Below are 25,866 nucleotides of genomic sequence, written 5' to 3'. Positions count from 1 at the left end.
TGTTGCTCTAGGTATGAAGCAGCCCAGAGACTAAGCAGTCTACTTATCTGTGATGAAAATCGTCGGTACATGCTGCTAAGGGCAAGAATCAGACTTCCACTCTCCACTTATCTCTAAAATCTCCTTGGCTTAGTCATGATCTCCCTTGCTCAAATGATCGAAGAGCCTATGGCGGGATCGCAGCAGCCCAACTCCTTCAATGTGGCCTATGTTAAAGAAGTACCAAAATTCGTTGATGGTCAAATCCAAGTCGAATAATAGGCCTAGATTGAGGAATCCCACCACCACATAGATCGCATTTGGAGAACATTGAGCAGGGGTACACTTCATGGAGCAAAGCACTTCTTGGAAGAAACGCAGTATGGGAAAAATAAATCCCAACACGAAGTAGTAGGGGTGAAACTTGATGGCTCTTCGAGCCCTACTACATGGCTCACAACTGTTACCATCCTTGACACACTTCACACACACCCCAGATGGAATTGCATGCCTATATGCTTCAAGAAAATCTTTGAACGAGTCATCAAAGCTAGTTTTGAAGTGAGCATCCTTGAAGTAGCCCACCTTACTCAAAGACCCGTCTTGATGATATAACGGCAGTACACCATCATTAGCCTTGTAGCTTGAAGAAGACATGCTTGAGAAAATTCTACAAAGACGTAAAGAAAATTCGTTAGACGGCTAAAAAAAAAAAGAAGCAATCAGGGCATCAAGCCCCATAGACAAAAGAACAAGTCACGGCCCAGACCGCAGGATCCTAGCAGCCACACTAGGCCCCATGGCTTAGTCCATTTTTCCTAGGCTCAAAGGCCTCGAGGCCCAATCCAAACCGTGGGGAGGGGGGGTGGCTGTGCCCCTGTGCCTCCCTCTCTCTCATCTCTCGTCTCACCAACATTGGCCCAAGCCCAGCGGTCCAAAATCCAGTGCCTCTCAATCTTGGCCCAAGCTGAGAGGTTCTTGACCCAGGCCGAGCCCTAGCTTACCTTCGTGGCCCATGCCACTGCACCCAGATATCGGCCCGTATCGAGACACCGCCGCAATAAGCAACCCCACGACAACAGCCATGCCATGGCTCCTCAACTCTTTTTTGACACATTCTCGACCCCTCGTTGAGCCAAATTTCAAGCCCCAAGGCTCCTAAAAATTAAGAAGACAAGGAAAATTAAATTTTTCTTACCTTGGTGCAGCATGAAGACGAAGAAAGCAACGAAAGACGGTCCTTTGCATGGGCAAGTGTAGAAGATTGCTAGGGGAGGGGGAACAAATATCATCTAGCTTTCTCTCTCTTGTAAGGTAGAATAAATTGCTCTCTGAAGTTGATTTGATCATCTATTTAAGGTAGACTTAAATAGACTTTAGAAGTAATTTATTTCCCTTTCCTAGAAGGATCTAATTTTCAATTAATAAGGAAATCTTCATCAAAATAGGAAACAATATTATGTTTCCTAAACCAAGGGAAGATCTTTACACCTACTGCCCTTTCCTGCCAGCAGCCCAACAGGTGTGGGGACATTTGTGGAGCACAAAATAATCAAGAAAATTACGGAGGTGGCACGTGGACTTTTGGATAAAAAGTACAAAATTACCCTAAAGGCACGCCGGGATTCCCACGCGCATGCAACGGACAATAACGACTGAATCAAGGAAGAGTCAAAGGTGATCAAAATGGTATTTATTCAAATCCCTCTAATCACTCCTCATCAAATCCCCACTCAAAAGGTAACTGCCAATTATCCTAGTTAAATTAGGATTGATTGCCAAGTTAATTGCAAGATATTATTTCACATAATATCTTGCAATTAAACTCATAATTCTACCAATAATCGCCAATCCCTATTTCTCCAAAGAGGGCCAGCCACACCCCTATATATAGTCTTGTTCTCCCACTAAAATGCTAATTCATTCTCTCCCCAAAAATTCCTAATCACTTTCTCCCTCAAATTCTAAATAAGAAGCCAGAGGAAATTTGCATCCACAATCTAGCTTTAGAGTTTTAGGTTATATTAGGAATGTTGATTAAGATAGTTTTGATTTTCTTTCCTTTTAAAGAGAGGGCACCTATATTTGACCCCTAAATAAAATAAAATAAAATAAAAAAGAAAAGAAAAGAAGGAGGCAGCACCCATAAAAATAACATCATTTATATTTTTATTTGACCGTGTGAAAGGGGGTAGTGTCTAATTATGCTAGTGAAAGGCAATGAGCCACGTCCCCCACCCGCCCCGCCCGAATCATGCATTTACCACCTTTCTGAAATTCTGCTTGAAAGGTTTGTTGCCATAATTCGTGCTTCGTGGCAAGCTTATGACTTTGTGATCCTGAGAAAAAAAACAACAAAAAAAAAAAAAAAAAAAAAAAAAAAAAACACAACGGCTTTCAAATTTGTAATTTATTCAGGCAATCCATCGAAATATATACAAAAATGGATCCGCAGGTTGAGAGAGTGCAAGACATTGCTTCAATATCCAAGGACGAAATCCCGGAGGAGTTCATTAGGTCAGAAAACGGGCAACCAGGAATCACGACTGTTCATGGGAAAACATTGGAGTGCCCTACCATTGATTTTAGCATCCAGGACGAGAAAAGAACCTCAACCAAATCATCGAGGCGAGCCGTGAGTGGGGCATGTACCAGATTGTGAACCATGACATTCCCAATGAGGCCGTAAAAAAGTTGCAAGAAGTGGGGAGGACATTTTTTGAGCTTCCACAAGAGGAAAAAGAGGTTTATGCTAAGCCTCCAGATTCCAAGTCCGTGGAAGGTAACGGGACACAGCTTCAGAAGGAATTGGAAGGTAAGAAAGGGTGAATGGACCATTTGTTTCATAGGGTTTGGCGTCCTTCTGCCATTAACTACCAGTTCCGGCCTAAATTTAAGCAATATTTTAAGCAATGATATTGCATGCTAGGTTTTCTATTTTTATTAAGAAAACGTACGGCATTCAGTTGATGAGTTAAATGAATAAGTACAAAGAAGAATAGGGTGACATGCTACAATGATCTATTTTTTAACAAACGATAGTATCTACACTAAGGGGGTGGGGGAGTGGGTTAAGCCTTAAAATGGGCTTGTCACAATAATGTGATTCAGATTTTCCTTTAGTAAGAATCGAATCTAAGACCGCTTACTTACAAATGAAGAGGAATACCACTACCATAGTATTAAGTGGCATTACAATGATCTATTACGTTAAAGTATTAACTATAATTTTTATTTTTATTATAATATAATACACAATGATGTTAAATTTTGAGTGATAAATTACAATGTAGGGTTTAGGATACCTACACATGGTCGCATTTATAATTCACATAATTAATTGACCCAGCCAAAACATAAATTTCTCACGTCATATGGACCACAAATAAGGCCCCTCTCTAACATTACTGCCATTAAAATATGATAGTACGCAGCCAATAACTCCTCTTTGACATTCTATATATTTCTCATACCACCAATTTTATCATAATTTTAGTCTCTTTATTAACGTTTATCCCATAAATTTAAGAAATATGGCTCCATAGCTTGTATGACTAATTTAAAAGATTAGTTTTACAAAAGGGCACTAATGTGAATTAGAAATAGCTGTTTTAATCAATTTTGATGGGTGTAGGGAGGCCAATAAGGAGTATGTAAATCATCTCCACAAGGTGGTGGACAAGTTGTTCCAGATGCTATCTTTAGGGTTGCGCCTTGAAGAACACGAGTTAAAGAAGGCTGCTGGTGGGGATGACTTGGTTTACCTTCTGAAAATTAATTATTACCCACCATGTCCCCGCCATGACCTTGCTCTTTGGGTGGTGGCTCACACTAACATGTCAGCACTCACCATTCTTGTTCCCAACGATGTTCAAGGCCTCCAAGTCCCTAATGCCCTTGTTATCCACATTGGTGATCAGATGGAGGTATACATTTCCAGCTTGCCCATCTCTCTCTGATTAAATATTTACCAAAGAAAATTCATCCTGCTTGAGATTTTTATGTGTTATGTTTCCCAACAATCTATAAATGATGATGCATACTTGTGCAAACAATCTACTTAGGTAATGTATTTGTTAAACCTACCTGTCATCAACATTACTGCAAAGTACCACGTGTTATGTCGCCGAACAACAACAGAACCAAATTGAAGGGATAGATTCGTGTTACTTAATTACTGTTATTTTACACTTATTCCCATTTTACAAAACAATTTGTCAAACTTAGTAAGAAACTGATTAGTGTTACTCTAACAACACATCCCAGAATTTACGAAACGGAGGGGCTTTTTGGTACTTTTACTTGGGTTTGGACAAGATATTTGTGAAATGTGCTTTAAACCTTAATTGGTGTGCCCAAGGGGCCCACCTTCTGTTTTTGTCTCCCTCGGTTCCCTTCTTCCCCCTGCCACATGGTAGTTTCCCTTCCCCCAAATCTTTCGGATCCCTCTTCTCTCTTCACTCTCTCAGCTCACTCTCGTCCCTCTTTCTGCAAACACAGAGAAGTCGTGAACCCTCCCCTCTCTCACTGTCCCGGCAAGCTCCTTCGCCATCATCGTCACAGTCTCACCACTTCTACTGGTTCTACCAACCCAAAAATAAGGAAGGTCCCAACTCCATTCACCCACCTTATTGCACCGAGACCACCCAGCAAACCCTTCCGCTGAGTTTGACTTCGAGATTGACATTTCGAGGTAAACTCTTCCTAAATTGGACCTATTTCAGTCTCTCGTTATTTCCTTAGCTTTTTGGGTTATTTTCGAACCAAGAATCAACAAACTTAACCTTGTCGTTCAATCTTTAGTTTTTCCGGCGAGAACCGTGTTTTTCAAGTCACTTTCCGGCCAGCTCCAGCCACGACAAGGGACCACGAAGGTATGATCTTATTTCCTTACCTCTCTACCTTCTTTTTGGTGTTTCAAGCTTGGAAAATGGTTGAGGTTTCGAAGTTGACTGGAGCTTGGGAAGCTCTGGCTTTCCTCTCCGTGAAGCTAACCTGAGAACAGCTCGAACCCAACCCAATAAACCTTGGCCAGCCCAACCCCATCTACCCCAGGCCCAAATCTGTGTCCCTTTAATCCAAAAACCCTAACCTGTGCTTTTGGTGGCTTCGACTGGGTGTAGGTTGGTGGCTTGGGCCGGGAGATACTTATATTAACTTCGGTCAAGCGTAGGTTGGTGGCTTCGGCCATGAGATACTAATACATGATACCACTATTTAGCACAATATACGATATGGAAGGTCTTGAACTATTCACCGCAACAGTAAAATGAGGCAATAAGCAACACACATCACTAATCCTAATATATTACCGTTCATACGATTGTGTTCATTTTGGTCCTGAACATATCTTGGATTCATGAGAGCTTTAGATAATTTAGCCATCTCATTCTCATAGAAGCGACCCACTTCTACTCTCACATAAGTGACCACTAATTAAGAATAGTCTGCTCTACTTCTCTTATTTAGTATAAGATGTCAATGTCATTAAGTATAAATATACATCCTAAAACTTCTGCAAACAACACACTTCTTCCACCATAGGAATGAGGTGTATAGTGTGTTAACTTCTTTGAATCATGCCTAACTAGTTTGCGCATTGAACCTAGACCATGGGATCTGCAATCAACTAAGTTAGGTCCGACTAATTCATTGGTTACATTGGCTTTAGCCTTTAATCCCCTTGATGATCAACTTACTTTGTAGTCTAACCTTTAAAAATTGGATTCACTACTAGGCTAACTTTCTCTATGGTGTTATTAAATTATATTTCATAAAAGAGTAGTTGTTTGAAATGTCAAGTCCTCAAAATTATATTAAGACTTAATTACTAAGTAATTTGCTAACACTTGAGTAAACTCCCCCACATTTAAGGTATTTGTAAGACGGTCTCTAACCTTGTCATACCTTAAACAATTATACATTACAAGAGATGACATCTTGATTTTCTCATTCAACTAACAAATTATGATTCCATTTCTCTTAATATATCAAAGATAGCTAAACTACCCTCACAATTCTTCCATAATTGTAATTACTTTTAACGTTATCATTAAATCGATCATGTTTTCTACTTTAAGAAATAGGGAACAACTAAGATAGATCTTATCTATCTTCTTAGTCCTTCATGCCTCACTAGAAATTATAAGAAAATCACTTCTTGGCTTTCATTCTTTCCTTACTATGACTAACATGTATGACCCAATGGCCATGTCCATTTATCTGCTTACTTAATAAGCAACATTATGTCTAATTTAATTTTGTGAAATGTATTTCACATTTTCAATGTCGTCTTTTCCTTTCTGAAAAACCTCCACACTTTCAAGATTATTACTCTATATTGATATCATTTTGAATAACACTCAAAAATATTCATTTTCTCCATGATTGACATGGCAAATGCATAACTCTCCTCGGCAAAGAGGCAAAACACTATGCTTACTTAAGTAATCTTCCAGAATGTGCTGCATCATATATGACTATGGTCAATATATGATATTCATTTTGAGCCTCTTGAAATTTATTCATCTCTTCGAAAAAATCAAATAAATAATTGTTGTCATTGTGTGATAATATACATTCAGTCGGTACTAATCGGTAGGCAGAAGGTTAAATACCAACCCATGAATACATGTATATTTAAGAATGATAATTACTGGTTGGAAAGGTCATACCCTTTCGCTGTCAAAAGCAACACTTCAAACGTCATGCTTTTTCTTTGAATCTCACACGGCAGATTCCAATTTTTAGTTCCACCACATTATAAAGCCACCCATTTGTCAAATAGTTGCATCCTTTTTGTAACTTAACCGTCGCACGGATCTAAATGACCCAAGATCCTTGACTCAAATGGATATCAAACCGATGTTCTCTTTTTCTGGAATCTCCAATTGATCAATTGTGACGGGTTCTTCATATACCACATATATTTTATAGAACACCCAATGAACCAATCCCAGGACTCTTCACATACGAATGTAGCAATAAAATCAAGGCCTACACCTAAATGTCCATGTATGTTAGTGTCTAGACACGAGTTTAAATGCCACAACTATTAATGTAAAAATAAATAATTATGCCATTCTCATCCCATTTGAGTTTTCTTAGTGTTGCACGTATGAGGCTTATAAACATGTAATTTTCCAGAAGATAGTGCATGCACAAAATGAAAAAGGAACTACTATATTAAAGCATCATTCAAACAGTATTGTCCATGCATATACAGGATGAATATATACATAAACCAAATGCAGTTGAACGCCCTAATTAATTTTGTAATGTATCATTGTACCTTACGACATCAAAGAATAATTGGCAATCACATACTATTGTCAACCCAATTTCATATCATGCAATTCTAACTAACAAATTCACAAGACATTCTAATTCAAGTATTGCAGTATGATATTTATCATCAATAATTCCCGGAACGATCTTTTGTTGTTTTCTATACGATACATACAATCTACAACCCATCATCTAGCCCAATGATCAAATTAAATCTTTGTATTGAAATTGGGAAGTTTCATGTCTCAGTTTCATCATTAGATGTAGTGATCTTCCTTCTCGAAGAGGGCTAGGGTTTACGTCAAACACAACATATTCTATTTCCAATATCTTGCCACTGCTTTATGAGAATTTTCATATTTTCTAATTATTGCATAAGTAGCTTCTGTCTTTAGATTGTTGGAGCAATATTAAAAAAATATGAAAATAATAAAAGAATTTGAATGATAATAATCATAAAGAAAATCACAACATCAATAGTAATGCAAGATTAATATAAACAACTAGAGAGAAAGTAAGAAAGACTGACAAACTAAGAGATTGAGGTTTGCATAAATGTAATGTCCTAAAGATAGAATTTCGCCCCTCCTCTTGTACTTGTAGTTCGGTAGGCGTCCGTCTCCCAGGATTCAACAATCTATAATCCAGAGTTGAAGCACTTCAATCTTCAAACTCTAGTGAACTTTATACATTCCGTACTCTTAAGACACGACTCGGAATTTGACAAACAGAGAACAAGAGAAATAGTACGGAATGTATAAAGTTCCGAGTCCGTCTCCTCTGTTTCTTTTGTTCTTCATTTGTCAAATTCCGAGTCTTGTCTTGATAATACGGAATGTATACAATTCACTAGAGTTCGAAGATTGAAGTGCTTCAACTCCGGATTATAGATTGTTAAATCCTGTGAGACGGACGCCTACCGAACTACAAGCACAAGAGTAGGGGCGAAATTCTGTCTTTAAGACATTGCATTTATGCAAACCTCAATCTCCAAGTTTGTCAGTCTTTCTTACTTTCTCTCTAGTTGTTTATATTAATCTTGCATACTATTGATGTTGTGATTTTCTTTATGATTATTATCATTGAAATTCTTTTATTATTTTCATATTTTCTAATATTGCTCCAACATTCTAAAGATAGAAAATTATTATTTGGAACAATCAGAAATATGAATGTATGCAATTTAATAGGGTAGAGATGCAGCGTTAACCCTATAGAGAGATTCTCTTAAAACTACGGTAATGATATTTACCTCTCGCTCTTGTCTGGATAGACATGAAGCGGTGCATAGGGTTTGCTTGACTGTGATTTCCTAATGTTATTTGTTTTGTGTTTGATACAAAGAACAAGAGAAACAGAGTGGGAAAACCCTATTTCTCAAGAGTAAGAATTAACTCTAATTTTCTATCATCTAATACCAATGATTTCATGAGTTTATATAGAACCAAAGTGCTTCTTTCTAAAGAGATGTAACTTTTTATCTATAAGTATATATCATTTATCAAGGGACTACACCTAAACAATATGACCTTTCTACGAAATATAGTTAACATTATTTTTTATTCAATTATTATAATTATATTTTACAATATTTTATATTATAATATATAATTTCCAACAATTATATTGAGCGCAAGGACAAGTTTTAAAGAAACTCAACTTATTGTGTAGAGAGATGATAGCGGTGGAAATGGAGACAACGTCACTCCCCTTTTATGGGTATTTTGAGGGAGGACAGTTGAGCTATCTAGCGATAAGGAATGAGCCACGTCCTCTTCATGAATGCATCTTACCTTCTTCTGCCACATATGTAAGTATATATATACAACACTTCACGTAAAGGGAGTGTGACCATAATATCAGATACACAGAAGTCCAAAGCCCTTCAAATAGATTGTTCACCGCCTTTCTTTTTCTTTTTGTTTTTGGAGTTTCAGAAAATGGGAGTGGAGTCTGTGGAGAGAGAACGCGAAAGCAATGAGGGTACAATCCCAGCTGAGTTCATTAGGTCGGAGAACGAGCAACCGGGAATCACAACCGTTCATGGGAAAGTCTTGGAAGTACCAACAATTGATTTCAGTGACCCTGATGAGGAAAAGCTCATCGTCCAAATTACTGAGGCCAGCTCCAACTGGGGCATGTACCAGATAGTGAACCACGACATTCCCAGCGAGGTCATAAGCAAATTGCAGGCTGTTGGGAAGGAGTTTTTTGAGCTTCCACAGGAGGAAAAGGAGGCTTATGCTAAGCCTCCGGACTCTGGCTCAATAGAAGGCTATGGAACAAAGCTCTTCAAGGAAATTTCTGAAGGCGACATTACGAAGAAAGGGTGGGTGGACAATCTGTTCAATAAGATTTGGCCTCCATCTGTTATTAATTACCAGTTCTGGCCTAAGAACCCACCCTCTTACAGGTTAGTCACACTTTGTTTTGAGTGCCAATTACTATTATTTAGACATAGAACGACACTCTTTAAAGGATCAGGATCCTCTTCTAAGTTTAGGAGACTAAACTTAGGCCGTTGGATCCTCTCCTAAGCAAATCACATAGGCCGTTGGATCAAAATACAACGGCTAAAAACAAAAATCCCCTCTAAAAATTATAATAATTGTAGCATCCAACGTATCCGTGTGTTATTTGCTCAGAAGGCTCAATCTTCTAAGTTCAAAAGAGGATCCTGATCCCTCTTTAAATGTGGTTTACATATATTTTATTCTTTTAGTTTGGGTTTTGTATATTTTTCCTGTGATAATTTTTTCGTGGTAGATGTTCCTTTTTCCAACGTTATTAATTTTTTTTTTTTTGACGAATTTTCCAAGGTTATTATATATGAAAACTTATACGTATAATTAAGAATAATATTACAAGTGGCCCACTATTATAGTGATGAAAAAGAGTGTTTGCTCTTACATTACAGTACTTGTTCGAATCTCATCGGTTTCTTAATCTAACATTTAATCTAACAAATCGTTTGACAAAAAAAAATAAATAATAAAATCTTGGTGTCAAATATGTAATATTAGTGTCACTTAGTTCTCCAGTTTAGTGGTATTCTTCTACACTTGTAAATGAGAGGCCTTACAATTAGCACTCTAAATTCTAATTTGACACTCCAAACATTTTATAATTAGAAAGAAAAATATATTTATCAGAAATGTATAATGAGATATTTTTTCCTTTTCTTTTTTTTTTTTTGTCAAAGTAGAATGAGATTTTTTATGTTCTAATAACAATTCTAAAATATATATATATATATATATATAATATAATTTATGACTCGTTTGGAAGTATTTTTAAAATGACTTAAGCGTTTTTTTTTTAAATTGATTTTGGGTTATAAGTGTTTTTTGATAGTATCATCAGATATGTACTTCTTTCAGGAAGTGCATAAAATTGTTTTTTGGAGATCCACTTAGATTTTTATTAAGGATTGATTTCAAAAATTATTTTCACAAAAAATACTTTAATCATTTTAAAAGCACTTTCATACAAACCCTTATTACTATATTTGAATTGTGATTATATATTAAGCAACAAGAAAATTTCAATTAAGCAAGAGTCATTGTTCACTGAAATACACCGTGGTCGTTGTCAAAATAATGTATGTATTATTAATTGGTATGATAAATTATATTTTATCCCTTTAAATTCAAAATTACCATCTCCTACAATATTTTTAAAACATTTTAATTTTATACAGTAAGAATTATTTCATTTCAATTTCATATATCTGTTATAATTTCTGTTTAGTTCTCAGTTATCTGCTCATAGAATTTGTCACAAGCATAAAAGTTAAGGAAAAAAAAAAAGAAGAAAATAATATGGTAAAAATATTTTTTTAAACTTAAAAAAAACGAAAAAAAGCAAAATTTCATCTTCTTGAGCAAGTTTCCGGCGCTCATCCTCACCCTCATTCCCCCCTCCTCCGTCTGTCCCCCTCCCTTCACCTTCACCACCAAAACCACAATTGAGAACCCAACTTGAGTCCAAAAACCCCAATCGAAAAGCTTGCCCGAAGTCGACCAAATCACACAGCCTGCAAATCCAGAGCTCCTCCAAAACCTTGAAACCCACCCCAAACAAATCAAAATTTCAAATTTCCAATGTAAATTACGAAATTAAGAAACATATATGGTGATTCTGATTTCTGAATTTCTGATTAATGATTTGATGGCGATTTCTAAGCCGACGAGCGAGTCAACTCAGTGAGCAAAGCGAAGATGCGAGCAAGCCAACTGTGAACGAGTCGACCATCAAAGGCTACCTGCACGTCATGATTAGCAGTAGTAGTAGATCCATCAGTGGCGTCTTCAATTTTTTTTTTACTTCGGACTCCTGCCTGCCCGCATCCCACTCCAGATCGAAGTCAAAAACTGAAAAATTCCCAAAATTTCCCACACTCAAAACAAAAACAGAGAATCCCAAAATTTTCCTACACATTTTCTCTCATTTTTCCTCTAACCAAACACATCATGTTATCTTTCCCAAACAATATCTAGAGCCTAATCCACCCATTCCACTTCAAATACTCACAAACCCAGCAAAACCAAGAAACCAAAAACTAAAAAAATCCAAAACTTCCAATTGAGGAAAACGCTGAGGTTGGGGGCGGGGTTCTGCATTTGCAGAAGTTTGGGTGGGAATGGCGGTGAAGTGAAAGATTTAGGGCTCTCCTTTTTTTTTTTTTTTCCCTACTTTTTAAGTTTTAATCATAAATATTTTGTTAATTAAATATTGAGAAAATTTGAATCTTTTTCAGTTTTTTTATATCATTTAGATTAAACATATGTGCATTTTTAAAATTTGATTAAAGTGTTTTGAATTTATCATGATGCACTTTTTCTTATTTAGTAGAGATATTAGCAATTAAACTATTTTTTTCTCTAATTCCAGATATGTTTTTTCAATCACAGTTTTTCTTTTGTTATGCAAACATTTTATATTATTTCTTTTTCCAAATTTTTTTTTTTTTCCAAATAGTTGGTGATCAACATAAAAGCACTGTGTAAGTTTTTCAATATTTTTGTGAAATTATATTTTTTTTTCTGTTTTTTTAAGTATAGTTGTTGACAAATTATTATTAGATACAATACATTACGTATATATTATCTACAAGTACGCTTGAATTTACAAAAATCATTAATTAGTACGTTTATTTGTAATTTTGGTACGTTTGATTTGATACATATTGTTAATATTTGTACATTATTTTTATTTTGGTACGTTTTATTTTGTACACATTATGTATTGGTATGTTTATATTATTCTCAATCCTATTTTCTCTTAACGTACCAAAAGAAAAAACTTATTTCGGTACGTTTGATTTTGTAGGATTTAAAAATATTTTAAATTATTTTGAAAAGAAAATATCTTAAATCGTAGATAATTATTGCTAATTGTAGCATTATTGTGAAAATAAATTGAATCTAACTAACTTATTTTTATTTTTTACAATTATGTCTAAAGGAGGAGAGTGTAATCAAAAGGCTATATTATAGGAAATTTGTTACAATATAATGTGCATATAGCACCAAAATTATGACAAAAAAAAAGTTTAATCAAATCACTAAAATGTATGGATGTTTGATCTAAAAAATTCAAAACTGAAGCACCTATATCAAAAGATCCCTTAAATATTTTTATAGTTGTTTGGCCATCTGGTATAAGTTTGGTAGTCAAATCAACATAAATGTGAAATTTATTTTTACTATGTTATCACTTAACAGTTAGCTTAATAGATTTTTTAACAATTGTATGAAATTAAAATGAAATAATAGTATATGTATGATATTGAAAAGTTTTAAAGATATTGTATGAGGTTGCAATTGCTTTCAAACCGGAGATGTCCTTAATAATTCTAACAAATATTCTTTCAACAGTAATAGAGCAAATGGAAATAATTAATAATTAACTATTTAAAATTTGATGGGGTGCAGGGAAGCTAATGAGGAGTATGCTAAGCATATGCACAAGGTGGTGGAAAAGCTATTTAGGCTGCTATCTTTAGGGTTAGGGCTTGAAGGACAAGAGTTAAAGAAGGCTGCCGGTGGTGATAACTTGGAGTACCTTCTCAAAATTAACTACTACCCACCATGTCCTCGCCCTGATCTTGCCCTTGGAGTGGTGGCTCACACCGACATGTCCACCGTCACCATTCTCGTCCCCAACGATGTTCAGGGCCTCCAGGCTTGCAAAGATGGCCGTTGGTACGACGTTAAGTACATCCCTAATGCCCTTGTCATCCACATTGGTGATCAGATGGAGGTACAAATTTATAAACTACTTACTGTAGCCCACCTAATCATAATATGCATGTTGCTCATTAATACAAAAATAAAAAATAAATAAAAAACCAAACCTTTAATTAACACTTTTAGCCCGTCATTTAATACTACACTTTAGGATTATTCATTCACTTATAAGTAAGAGATCTTAAATTTAAAAGTAGTAAATGACGAGTTTAATACCGATTTATTCCTCCACTTTTAATGTATAAACATATCATTGTATAAAATATACACCTTCAATCCATAATCTAAAGAAGTTTTAGGCTGTTTCCCAAAAAAAAAAAAAAAAAACAAAAACAAAGAAGTTTTAGGCTTCTAATTTTAAAACCCAAATAAAGTTCATATGCAGAAAACTGCAAGATAAAATATTTAGAGTTCCGCAACACCTTTTATAAATACAAGTTAGAAGACCATCACGTATTACGGTGCTCCTACAGTATTGTAGTTAATGGTCTCAAATTTTTGTCATATCCACGCAGTTATGAGTGACTCATCAAACTTCAAAAAAATTTCAATGCGTTCAGAAGACAATTTGGTATACCAAATATTATAATATAAATGGTTAGATTTTTTTTTTTTCAAGCATTAAACCACTTGTTCCATGATATTTTGTATACTGAGCCTTGTTTTTGGCACAATGAATACTCTCTATCAAACCTCCTTTTCTAATCACTAAGTCAATTAATTGTGGTGACGTAGATAATGAGCAATGGAAAGTACAAGAGTGTCCTGCACAGGACCACTGTGAACAAGGATAAGACAAGAATCTCATGGCCTGTGTTCTTTGAGCCGCCAGCAGACCACGTCGTCGGTCCTCATCCACAGCTTGTGAACGCCGTTAATCAACCAAAGTACAAGACCAAGAAGTACGGCGACTATGTTTACTGTAAGATTAATAAGCTTCCCCAATAAACAAACACTAAGCACCGGAATAAATAAATATTATGAAGTGGGTGGTTTTGTTTATTTTTCTTTTCCTTTTTTTTTTTTTTTTTGTTAGTGAAGTTGTGAGTGGTGTGTACCTTATTAATATGAAATAATTGTTTGAATTTGTGTTCGGGTTCAAACTATTTCTTGACCTTTTAGTGTTAATCAATGTAAGATTTCATTTGTGCTAAAAAAAAAAATTATTCGAATCTTGATGAGCGAAATCGTACGTAGTTGTATTTGATTGTGGAAGATGAGATTCGGTTTCAACATTCTTATTCCTCTAATTCAAAATATGTTTTTTTTAATTAAAACCTCATTTGGTGTCTATGATTAGATTAGAATGAATAACCACTTTATTGAATAAATGTTGATCAAACAATGAAAAATTTGTATCCAACTTAAAACTAGAAGATGAATTAATTCATTTAGGAAACTTATCCATTCCAATTTCCTCTCAAATGGTTAGATTAGAAGGATAAGTTTCATTCATATCTAATCCCGTTTTAATGTACTCTAAATGAAAAATCATTTACCTCTACCTCTAGTATTCCTAGGATTATATGAATTCTCCAATCTATTACAGTTCTAGACACAACGAAGGTTACTGACTTTCGATGAACGCGGAGCCAACAAGTTCAATCGAACAGTATAACGAGTTTAACGTTACAAAAACGTTCGCTAACTTTGTCAAACAAGACCTAAGAAATAAAGAACATAAAAAGATTTAAACTCAAAACTTCAAATACAAAAATATATATTTTAATTAATTGAATTACAAGTTGTTTGTAAAATATTTATAGTTTAGAATGCGTAATCTATTAAAAAAAGTTATACTTACAAAAGAAAAGAAAGAAAATGAGGAGACGAGTTTGATTGTACTAGACAATATTGTAGTGGAAGCCATATCCCAGAACCACTTTTGGAGGCGGTAATCACGTTGTAGTTGGTTGGGGGAAAAGACTAAATATTTGGACAACCAAACTACTTTTAAGGAAATGGTGTAATTATAAATTTCCGGGTTGATGTGTGGGGCTTTTTTTCTTTTCATTTTTGATACAGACGTTTGAGGGTTATCAAAAAGAGTATTTATCAAATATAACTAAAAATTAACTTTTAATTGAAAAAATGTTACTTTTTATAAAAATTTTCAAATATATCTAAAATTTCACTTAAATAGACACAAATACCTTTAAATTTAGCAATTAAATAAATTAAAGAGTTTTTAGCTACTGTCGCCTGAAGCTCCGGTCCAACTTCACCTTCGCTTCTACACTCCACCACCACAACCCTATCCCCTTCGACCCCCTCATCATCGACATTGAGCGCCGTCGCAGTTACCGCAAGTGGGAGCAGCAGAATTTCAATCATGCCTTCAACGCTTTTTTTTTCTTACTAATATCATTTTTAGTTTTAAATATAAAAATAGTTTTTAAAGTTAATCCACATGTCCTTGTATGATTGTATTTGTGAGACCCACGTGGCACCACATCATCACACTAACAGAGCAATTGACATATTTTTCACGAAAAAACTAAAATGATCAAGATGAACAAATTCAAAGAAAGACAAAAATGATTCATGATAGATAAATTCAAGAACATTACTATTGATTATCGTTAATTGTTAAGGATCAGATTAAGGAGTTATGTCAATGTCACAAATCATTTTGGCTAAAAAACCTTTAATTTATTTGATTGTTAAAATTGAGGGTATTTTTGTCTATTTAGGTTGAATTTTGGATATATTTGAAAGATTTTATAAAAAATGACATTTTTGAAATTAAGGGTTCATTTTCTGTTATATTTGATAAATACTCGATTAAAGAGTCTAACTTTTTTTTACTATTTAATATTACAGTCTAGTTATATTTTTATATATTTATTATTGAGGGTTCTAATCTCGCAAATGAATAGTTCAAACTAAATAACTACGGTTGTATTTCTTTTCACTTGTAAAAGAAGTCATATGCCTAAATCTCATGAATGAATATTTTAAACTAATTATTACCATTGACTTATTATATGACTTAACTGTATCTTCATCCTCTTTATTGAAAATATATCATTGTAATTTTTTCTTTGAAAAAACTCATGTTTCTTTATTTACAAATCACAATTTGAATATAATATGGCAGCAAGTGCAACTTGTGTCATAATTTATCTTTGCTTATAATGGATGAATTCTTATCTCAATTCTGTTGAAAGATTACAAAAAATTATGAAGCTATCAAGAAATGTAAAATATAGTAGAGTACAATAAGAACCCGGCCGGTGTTCAACCTAGCATTAGTGTGAGTTTATCTAGGTTTGGTGCTATTTGTGGTTTTCATGTTCAATCTGTTATCTAGTTTGAATTGGGTATTTTGTTGTTTGAGTAGGTTTGGATGGATTTGGAGCCAATTCGGTAGTAATGTCGATTCACATTTGATTTTGCTGTGAACTTATATTGGTTTTGTTTTTCTAATTGTTAATTTACTGAGGCTGGCACTGGTGGGCAGTTTAATTATGTAAATTGTAGGTTCCAACAACTGCTGGTGCAAAACATGTGAAGAAAGGCTCATTAGTCCCAGAGATTTCCGCATTAAGTAGTCAGACAAATAAAGAGTCTGAGGCCTCATCCAAATCAAGTGCCTTTGCCCCTGCTACCAGTCAATCCTCCGTTCATGCAAATCCTATGCAAGTGAGATTCTTTCTCTTCTTGCCTTTAATTTTTTGTGCTATTTTTTTATGAAACAGTATGATTACTGGATGCTTTTGTTACTTGTATGTACAGCTGTCCTATTTTCTAGATTATCACATATTAATGGATGCCTTTTTTTTATTTTTATTGCACGGTTACTTTAAATCAACCTTTGATTTTATACTAGAATGGTTAGAGAGAATTTATTGTTTTCGTTTATTTTCTTCCATGTGATCTCAAAACTACACAACACTTTTGTTGATCTTTTTGTTTGACCTAATTCATCTGTGCAGGATACGGAAATAATGATTTTAAGTTCAAATTTTCCAAGATTCTAGAGATAATCAGAATGACCTTTTGCAGTTTATTTTTTGGTTTTAGCATGTGACAGTAAGAATTGTTATTCTTATTGATTTTTTTAATTAATGTTGATAATTTTTGTGTAGAAAAGGTGGGAGTCTCTCCTGCGTCAAGGGAGGAGGATATTTGTTGTTGGTGATCTTATGCTCAACCAGATTTTGAGAAGAACCAAATTTTAAATTAAGTGAACTTACAGTTTTATTAGTAGGAAAGCTCTATACATTATATTGTCTTTTGTAATACTTCGGTGGTGGATAAATTTCAAATTTATGAAGCAATATTGTTTCATTTGAGGTCAATATCTTGCTCTCTGGATGAATTATGTAGGTCGTGCTTTCAAATTAAAAATACATTATATATGTCATCAAACATATTTCAGGACATGTATTGAATGGTTTATGACACGCTTTGTGTGTCATTGCTAATATTCAATGACATTGCAAATGGTTTCAGTGCTATAGTACATGATGCTATATAGAAATAGATGACATTTTTTTAAATCAATCATACTTGTTAGGTGACCATGACACTCATTCCTCTGTTTATGACACATTATCCGCATCTCAAATTGAAATAGATGACATACTTTTTTAAATCAATGACACTTGTTAGGTGTTTGTAGAAGCTACACATGACACTGTGCATATGTCATGTTTAGTATACCATGATGCTCATTTCTCTGTATATGACACTTAATCCGCGTCTTAAATGGTTATAGATGACACAAGTTCTTAATTCAATGACGCTTGTTAGGAGTCCTTAGAAGTAATACATGACACTTTTTCAACGTCATAAAAAGTATCTTTAATGACATCCACAAAGATGATGCTAAATCCTTGCGTCATTAAACTTTTAACATGACCCATAAATTGCATCATGTATGTTAAAATTTGTAGTAGTGACCTTAGAGTCCTTGTAAGCCACCAACACGAACTTCTACCTAAAACCTGGAGGGGTGCAAAACAGAAAGTGTGAGTGGGCAAAAACAAAGCTTTTCAAAACCATTTCTCTTTCCAAAAGTAACAGCCCCTCACCATAAAACCCTTATAATTTCCCAAAAAATAGTAATACATATGTATTTATAGAAATCAAGCTCGAGAGTAACGAAAACCAAGTATATACCATGTTATTATCTCAGCAGTAAATATGTAAGCAAGGTGATATAAATCAATGTAAAAGTGATCTGCCAGCCGGAGTCACCTAATGTGACTGACCTGTACGGCACTAAACCTGCACATGAGTCGGAACCACCAAATGTGGTCTGTATGACAGGCTGGGTGTAAATAAGTACGCTCAAGTGCTACGATCACGTGAAGGCTGTGCGACGAATCGCATGTCACCTGCGAGTCGGAACTACCTAATGTGGTCTGTATGACAGGCTGGCACCTGACTTGGATCCAAGTTGAGCGTGCGGTGCGGGAGGTGAACGATGACGTGAAGGCTAGGCCCTGGCCACGGGCGAAGCACTAACATCGGGGTGCAAGACAATGAGCTCTATGTGCATCAACTCATAATCAACTACCATGCAACCATATCGTCAATATATACTTACCTGAACTTACTTGGGCCTCTGCAACATCATGCAATATTATGCAAAGCTATACTAATGCATATGCTAAAATGTAAAGCAAACATGACATGGCATTTTAAACCAAATTCCGTTTAAAAACAATTTCTGGGAAATGCATATATATATATATATATATATATATATATATATATATAAACCAAAAGTCCACTCATTGGTATGTAGGAGGATCATAACCCCCAAGTCTCTCCTGGCTACGCTCGTCCTCCGGGAACGTCTCATCTATATGTGAAACAACTAATTCAACGTTAATTTTAAGCACATACCCAAAACCATGTAATAACTTCTCATACGTTGCTCAATTGGGGTGTTTGAATATACCATCGTGGTCTACTCAACACCACGAGCATCCCCATATTTTTAGAATAATTTTTCGATGCCCCACGCACCCTCACACGCCGGCCAAGGCACGGCCACACGCATTGGTCACGCGCAGGCACGTGCCTGGCACACTGACGGAATCCCTAACGGCGTTAGGGAATATTTCGTTAAATAATAGAATATTCTGTCTAAAAACTAACTGTGTTACCTGACGCCGTCAATATATTCCGTCAAAGTTGACGGAATATTCTCCTCCTTCTCCGGTGGCTTCGCCGGAATTCATCGCTGGCCGTCGTCTGTGTCGCTGGTTTCTAGAAATTCTTAAAACCTTAGTTTCTACTTCGTTTCAACACCAAAATTCACAAATTTTATATAGAATTGAAGCTTTCAACTAGGAGAACATACCATACCTTTTTGAGGTCCTAAAATCGACGGAAACTGGTCGGAAAATCCTTCAATATTCCGGCTAAGTCTGCAACTCGATAAACCCGAGTCTTCCGACGTCCAAAACACTCCAAAATTGTTCCATGATGCTAAGGGAGTTGTATGGGGACTACCACGAGTCTTAAATCCTTAGGTAAATCCCATGATCACGTCAAAGTAGTTTAGCTCCTTGCTGGAGTTTATGGAGTCTGGGTTTTCAAAGTCAAATCACCAAACAAAAGGTATCACCAGAGTCTAGAGCTCGAGAGGAGTAGGAATCTGAAAACATTGAGCTCGATCCGTAGAATTTTGGTTTAGTTTGAAGGTAAGTGTTCTCGGTTGTGCGGACGAAAAGAATTTTCGAGAAGAAAGGAAAGAAGAAGGTTGCGCGCGCGTGTGTGTGTGTGTGTGGGGGTTACAGGATTGGCAGAAAGAAGAAAGAAAATAAAACCTGATTGGGTGCAAGGAGGTAGGAGCCCAAATAATTGGTTGTAACTTACCTATTTACATGCATTACCAATCATAATTTCCTCGTTACGACTCTAATTCGACCCTAATTCACGTCAACATGCTTGTGACGTCGAGTACAATTTAATTACGTCAGCGAGAAAAATAATTTAAAACTATATACGTACATCCATGTCACTAAGCCAACGAGGGTATAATCGTCATTTTACATACATTCAGGGAGAAAATATATTTTTATTCGGAACGGGTCGTCACATCCTGTGCTTCAGTCAGATTGAAATCAGCATGGTAGTACTCGTATCCCTTTGTCCAAACAGGTACACAATATATCAGGATCCCCAAACCAAATGAGGTGCATATCGTAGCCATGGCGTAAGCGTATGCTCTCCAAGGGTATTTGCTTTCTCTTATCACATTGAACTCAGGAATGAAGGTAGAAACAGTACTCAGGCAATCCAGAAATCCGAATTGTATGCCTGTTGCAACAATTTTTCGCAAGTCTCAACTTTCACCTGCGCAAACAGTAAAAGTTCTGCAAGTTAAATTTCGTCAGATTTTCTATTAAACAACCATGTGCATGGATCAAGACAATGCAGGACAAAGGTAACACACAAAATATTGCAGTAGAAACGATTACCTTCAAGACACTTTTAAAACCTCGACGACCAAAAAAAAAAAAAATACCAAACTAACAAGCTTGCCAGTTAATAATGTGACAAATATATGTGAAATATAAGCTTCCCGAACACGAGGCCATAACACACGAAAAGTAATGGTGAGGATCAAGTCATCAAGTGGATAAGGACAGAAATCATGTCACAAGAGCTTACCACTCTCTTCACAGTAGACAGGGCAGCCATGACACAAGCTACAGAAATATTGGCAATTAGAGTACCATATGGAACCCATTTTAAGCATCCTGTCGTCCCTAATCCACGTCCATTAAGCCGGGCTAAGAACCACCGGATCCACACACCAAAAGGTCCAACTATGCAACCCAACCACAGTTGCGCCTCGCTGCTGTCGCTGTTAAATTCCTCTCTCAACAATATTCCACTCGCACCTCATAGAGAACCTAGCATCAGCAACAACACTGCGAAAGCTACCAAGTGATGCTTGTAGCTGTCAACCCTCCAGCTTTTTCTAGAGCTAGTGATACCACATACTGAGTTCTTCTCAAGAAGCTGCCTAAAACCCTCTGCTGTCTCTACCCCGAAAATGATGGAGTAGGCTGCAAGAAACAAACCTGATATAATCAATCGCATAAAGGAGAAGCTCAGATTAGTCCAGATTATGAGCTACATTGGGTTTGTGATCAATCCATGGATAATAAGCATTAAAGCTGAAACCATCTATAGATTCAAATGAAATTCAAACACCATGCTTGCCACAGCCAGCCGCATGTCTAAAGAATATGACATCTTACCTATTAGAAAACCGAGCAACGCAAACACCCAATGGCCTTCAACACTGAGTTCAATCATTTTCTGCTTCCAACCTCTGAAAGTTGTCAGGCTTCCTAAGTAACGGGATGACAATCCAATGGCCAAATAATTGGACGTATTTGGAGATATCTCTTTTGAAAACAACACCCAACCACCCCATCAAGAAAGAACCAACCTACAAAAATGCATTAGGAATAAAGTCTGCATTGGAAGATCATCCACCATTTTCCATATTACTACAAGAAATATGACTTTGGAAATGAAAAGATGTAGAGAAAAAACTATGAAAACAGAGGTACTAAGGAACTTGATTAAACTTCAGTAATTATGATACCATGTGTAGTACAAGTTCCTCCTAACACTCATGATTAACAACTTTACAAACATGTTATCAATAAAACACTGCCAAATAATGGGGACTAATACATTTGTGCATATGTGTGAGTGAGTAAATGTGTTAGAGAGAGAGAGAGAGAGAGAGAGAGAAGGGGAGGGAGGGAGGGAGGGAGAGAGAGAGAGCATATTAGAAGGAAGATCAAGGTAGAGAATGATTTGGTTGCTTGTTACACCACCAACTCCAGGGCCAAAAAACTTTTGCAGCAGATATCTCGTTAAGACCTGCACAATGATGCGTGTCAAATAATCTACCTGACAAGTACATTTCCTGATATGAAAGAAATATCTAACAAGAGCATGATCAAAGATGTTCGAGAACAAATATTTTTGTTGTTCTCAAGTGTTCCACAATATAAAGTTAACGGATACAATTTGATCACTATAAGCATCTTCATCTAGACAGATTTCCACAAAAAAATATTTCTAGCAAGGAAAATTTTTGTAATGCATGATAAAATCTAGTTATCTCAATTGTAAAGACAAGAATATGGCTAGTGTATTCTTCCACATTTGAAGATCCAAATTTTGTCAAACAAATAAGCCCATGCAAGTTCCCTCCTCTTATTAGTGTGGGACTCATTCTCAACACACCGTATGACGTGTGGTGAATTTTCAAGTCTGACACGTGGACAACACAACGGGATGACGTGAAGCGCATGTGGCCATTTGGCTTCACATGTGAGACAACCTGTTCTGATATCATGAAGAAAGTTGAGGTTTCACCATAAAACCAATTGGCAACATGGGGAGTAGCCCAACCTCTTATAAGCACATGCAAGGTCCATCATCCCCTCAATGTGGGACTTATTCTCAACACAAACGCAATAATGTTATGTTACTAGCATAATCCAACCAAAAAGGGGGAAAAAATCAAACATTTTTTACTTTGTTCCTTTCCTGATCAATGAAAATGCAAACCAAATCTCCTGTACATGGTAAGGGATCTCTAACAAAGATTACATACAATAAGAAAAGTATCGACCGAAAGCTCACTTGCTTTTTGTCGTCGTGTATGATCGTATCAGTGGAAAGAGGAGATATGATTTCCTCTGGCAAGGGAGAGACAGGGGAAATTGCTTTGTGGATGTAACAGGGTTACGACCCCAGAACCCATAGGATTGGAGTTGAATGTCCTCTGAAGGAAACAAGCAGATGCTGCCACTCTCACTGTGCCCGTTGCTGTGAAGAGCCCGATCCCCAATATCTCCTGCCGCTGACACACATTCACTTTCATTGCCGTCATCTATTTGAGAAGGTTGAACACGTGAAAAACTTAAAGGCCGCCTGCTTAATGAAGAAGTGGCACTGCTTGTTCGACCATTTACATCTACCTCTAATATTCCTATAAGTTTATGAGTTATCCAATCCATTAAAATTCTAGATACCAAACGATGCCTAAGAAACAAAGAACACCTGATGATTAAACTCAGGACCTCAGACACAAAAGTATATATTCATAATCACTTGAACTACAAGTCGTTTATGAAACTTTTGTAGTTTATATTTACAGAAGAAAAGAAAGGAAAAGATGAGACAAGTTTGATTGTACTAAATAAATTGTAATGTCAGAGTCACATCCCAAAGCCAATTTTGGAGGAGGGTTTCGTTGTTTGTAAGTTAAAACCTTTTACCCTCCTAAACGAGTTCAAGAACGTCCAAGTAGTTAGTACAATAATGTAGCCTCCGAAACAAGTTGATGTTAGCTGTGTAAAATCACGTGGTAGTTGGTTTGGGGGAAAATAATAAATATTTCGACAAGCAAACTACTTTTAAGGAATGATGTAATTATAAGTTTCCAATTGGAATTGACAAGCAAACAACTTACTATTAGTTGTATTTTTCAACGTTTATCATTGAGGGTTTGAATCTCGTGAATGAATAGTCCGAACTAATTTATTACGGTTGTATTCCTTTCCACTTGTCAAAGAAGTCTTATGTTTTGATCTCGTGAATGAATAATCCGAACTAAATTATTATGACTGATTTATTGTGGGGCTTAACCATATCTTCATCCTCTTTAGTGTAAGTATATCGTTGTAATTTAAAACAAAGTCATTCTTCTTTATTTACAAATCACAGTTTGAATGTAGTGATATGGTAATAAGTGCAAATAGTGTCATAAATACTTAATCTCTATTCTGTTGAAAGATTTACAATAATTACGAAGCTACCGAGTGAAATGTAAAATATAGTAGAGTATATTTATGAATTACTCTAGTTTCCTGATGTTATGCCAACTCACCTGCAGTACAATAAGAACTTGGCCGGTGTTCAAGCTAGCATTGGTCGCAACCCGGTCTCAACCGGGTGAATACCCCCATGCTCATCGCCCGAGGGAAGAGACAGATACATGAAAAATATTTCGTGTAAGTATCTCCTGCAAGGTTCTGTGACACTCAAGAAGCACGTTCTTCGGTCAGATTGAAGCCAGCGAGGGTGAAGAAGATCTCGAGGTATAACCACAGATTAACTACTTGATTCCCCTTGTCCAAACAGGTACACAAAATATCAGGATCTCCAAACCAAACGAGTTGCACATCGTAGCCATGGCGTAAGCGTATGCTCTCCAAGGGTATTTGCTTTCTCTCATTGCATTGAACTCAGCAATGAAGGTGGAAGCAGTACTCAGTCAACCTAGAAATCCAAATTGTATGCCTATTGCAACAATGTCGCAAGTCTTAGTGTTCATCTACGTAAACAGAAAAAATTCTGCGCGTTAGATTTCGTTGATTTTTCTATTAAAAAACCATGAGCATGGATCAAAACAATGCAGGACAAAGGCAACACACAAAATATTGTAAAAGAAACGAGTACACTTCGAAGAAACTTTTAAAACCCAGACGAGAAAAAAAAAACCACCACCCAAACTAACAGGCTTGGCAGTTCATAACGTGACAAACTAATATACGTGCACTGTAAGCTTTCCGAACACAACACCATAACACACGAAAAGTGATGGTGAGGATCAAGTCATCGAGTGGATAGACAGAGATCATACCACAAGTGCTTACCACTTTCTTCACAGTAGACAGGGCAGCCATGACACAAAATGCAGAAACACTGGCAATTAGAGTACCAAATGGAACCCATTTCAACAACCCTACTTCCCTAATACATGGTCCATTGAGCCAGGCTAAGAACCACCAGATCGACGCATCAAGAGGTCCAACAATACAACCCAACCACAGTTGCACCTCACTGCTGTCACTTTTAAATTCCTCTCTCAACATTATTCACTCACGCGCCATGGAGAACCTAGCATCAGCAGCAACACAGCTAAAGCTACCAAGTGACACTTGTGGCTGTCAACCCCCAGCTCCTTCTAGAGCTAGTGACACCACATACTGAGTTCCCATCAAGAAGCTGCCTAAAACCCTCTGCTGTCTCTACGCCAAAATTGATGGAGCAGGCCACAAGAAACAAGCCTAATATAATCCATCACATGAAAGCGAAGCATAGATTAGTCCAGCAATTTGAGCTACATTGGGCTTGTGATTAATCCATGGATAATAGGCATCAAAGCTGAAACCAGCTAGATTCAATGAAATTGAAACATCAGCCTGGCATAGCCAGCTACATGTCTACTGCAGCAATTCTTTAGAAAACCGAGCAAAGCAAACATCCAATGGCCTTCAGCACTGAGTTCAAGCATTTTCTGCTTCCAACAGCTGAAAGTTGTAAGGCTTCCTAAGTAACCGGTTGA

The 25,866-nt window shown here is 36.2% G+C and overlaps 1 protein-coding gene, 1 long non-coding RNA gene and 3 pseudogenes across 6 annotated transcripts; 3 read left to right on the top strand and 2 right to left on the bottom strand.

Moving 5' to 3' along the window:
• The first annotated feature begins 2,422 nt into the window (after positions 1–2,422).
• Positions 2,423–9,072, top strand: LOC137717105 (flavonol synthase/flavanone 3-hydroxylase-like; annotated as a pseudogene). Its single transcript, XR_015965616.1, has 3 exons — positions 2,423–2,888; positions 3,614–4,853; positions 8,938–9,072. The product of XR_015965616.1 is annotated as a flavonol synthase/flavanone 3-hydroxylase-like (transcript).
• Positions 9,073–9,095: 23 nt separating this feature from the next.
• On the top strand, positions 9,096–14,620 carry LOC137717705 (flavonol synthase/flavanone 3-hydroxylase). Its single transcript, XM_068457156.2, has 3 exons — positions 9,096–9,679; positions 13,203–13,530; positions 14,253–14,620. Exons 1-3 carry the CDS (start codon positions 9,207–9,209, stop codon positions 14,463–14,465), a joined length of 1,014 nt encoding a protein of 337 aa, XP_068313257.2. The 5' UTR covers positions 9,096–9,206; the 3' UTR covers positions 14,466–14,620.
• Positions 14,621–16,643: 2,023 nt separating this feature from the next.
• LOC148694689 (uncharacterized) lies at positions 16,644–17,821 on the top strand. Of its 2 annotated transcripts, none has more exons than XR_015965187.1 (2): positions 16,644–17,162; positions 17,614–17,821. It is a non-coding gene; the product is annotated as an uncharacterized LOC148694689 (long non-coding RNA). The 2 variants fall into 2 exon arrangements; XR_015965186.1 differs by having other exon boundaries at positions 17,609–17,821.
• Positions 17,822–20,629: 2,808 nt separating this feature from the next.
• LOC137718769 (uncharacterized) lies at positions 20,630–22,068 on the bottom strand (annotated as a pseudogene). Its single transcript, XR_015965009.1, has 3 exons — positions 21,749–22,068; positions 21,153–21,568; positions 20,630–20,834 (listed from the first exon to the last, which is right to left on the bottom strand). The product of XR_015965009.1 is annotated as an uncharacterized LOC137718769 (transcript).
• A 2,402-nt stretch (positions 22,069–24,470) lies between these two features.
• Positions 24,471–25,592, bottom strand: LOC137717106 (uncharacterized; annotated as a pseudogene). The gene is made up of 2 exons (XR_015965096.1): positions 25,175–25,592; positions 24,471–24,852 (listed from the first exon to the last, which is right to left on the bottom strand). The product of XR_015965096.1 is annotated as an uncharacterized LOC137717106 (transcript).
• Positions 25,593–25,866: the final 274 nt, after the last annotated feature.

This window comes from Pyrus communis, chromosome 8, assembly GCF_041283825.1.
Source record: "Pyrus communis isolate YQ-2024b chromosome 8, ASM4128382v1, whole genome shotgun sequence".
NCBI lineage: Eukaryota > Viridiplantae > Streptophyta > Magnoliopsida > Rosales > Rosaceae > Pyrus > Pyrus communis.
Note: the sequence above shows the minus strand (reverse complement) of the source record. Positions and strands in the feature narration are given on the sequence as shown.

Bases quoted from the DNA above. Each gene is read 5' to 3' on its own strand.
- LOC137717705 (XM_068457156.2), top strand. From the start codon at position 9,207: ATGGGAGTGGAGTCTGTGGAGAGAGAACGCGAAAGCAATGAGGGTACA. The intron at 9,680-13,202 runs GTTAGTCACACT...GATGGGGTGCAG, and splicing joins AAGAACCCACCCTCTTACAG to GGAAGCTAATGAGGAGTATG. The intron at 13,531-14,252 runs GTACAAATTTAT...GTGGTGACGTAG, and splicing joins ACATTGGTGATCAGATGGAG to ATAATGAGCAATGGAAAGTA.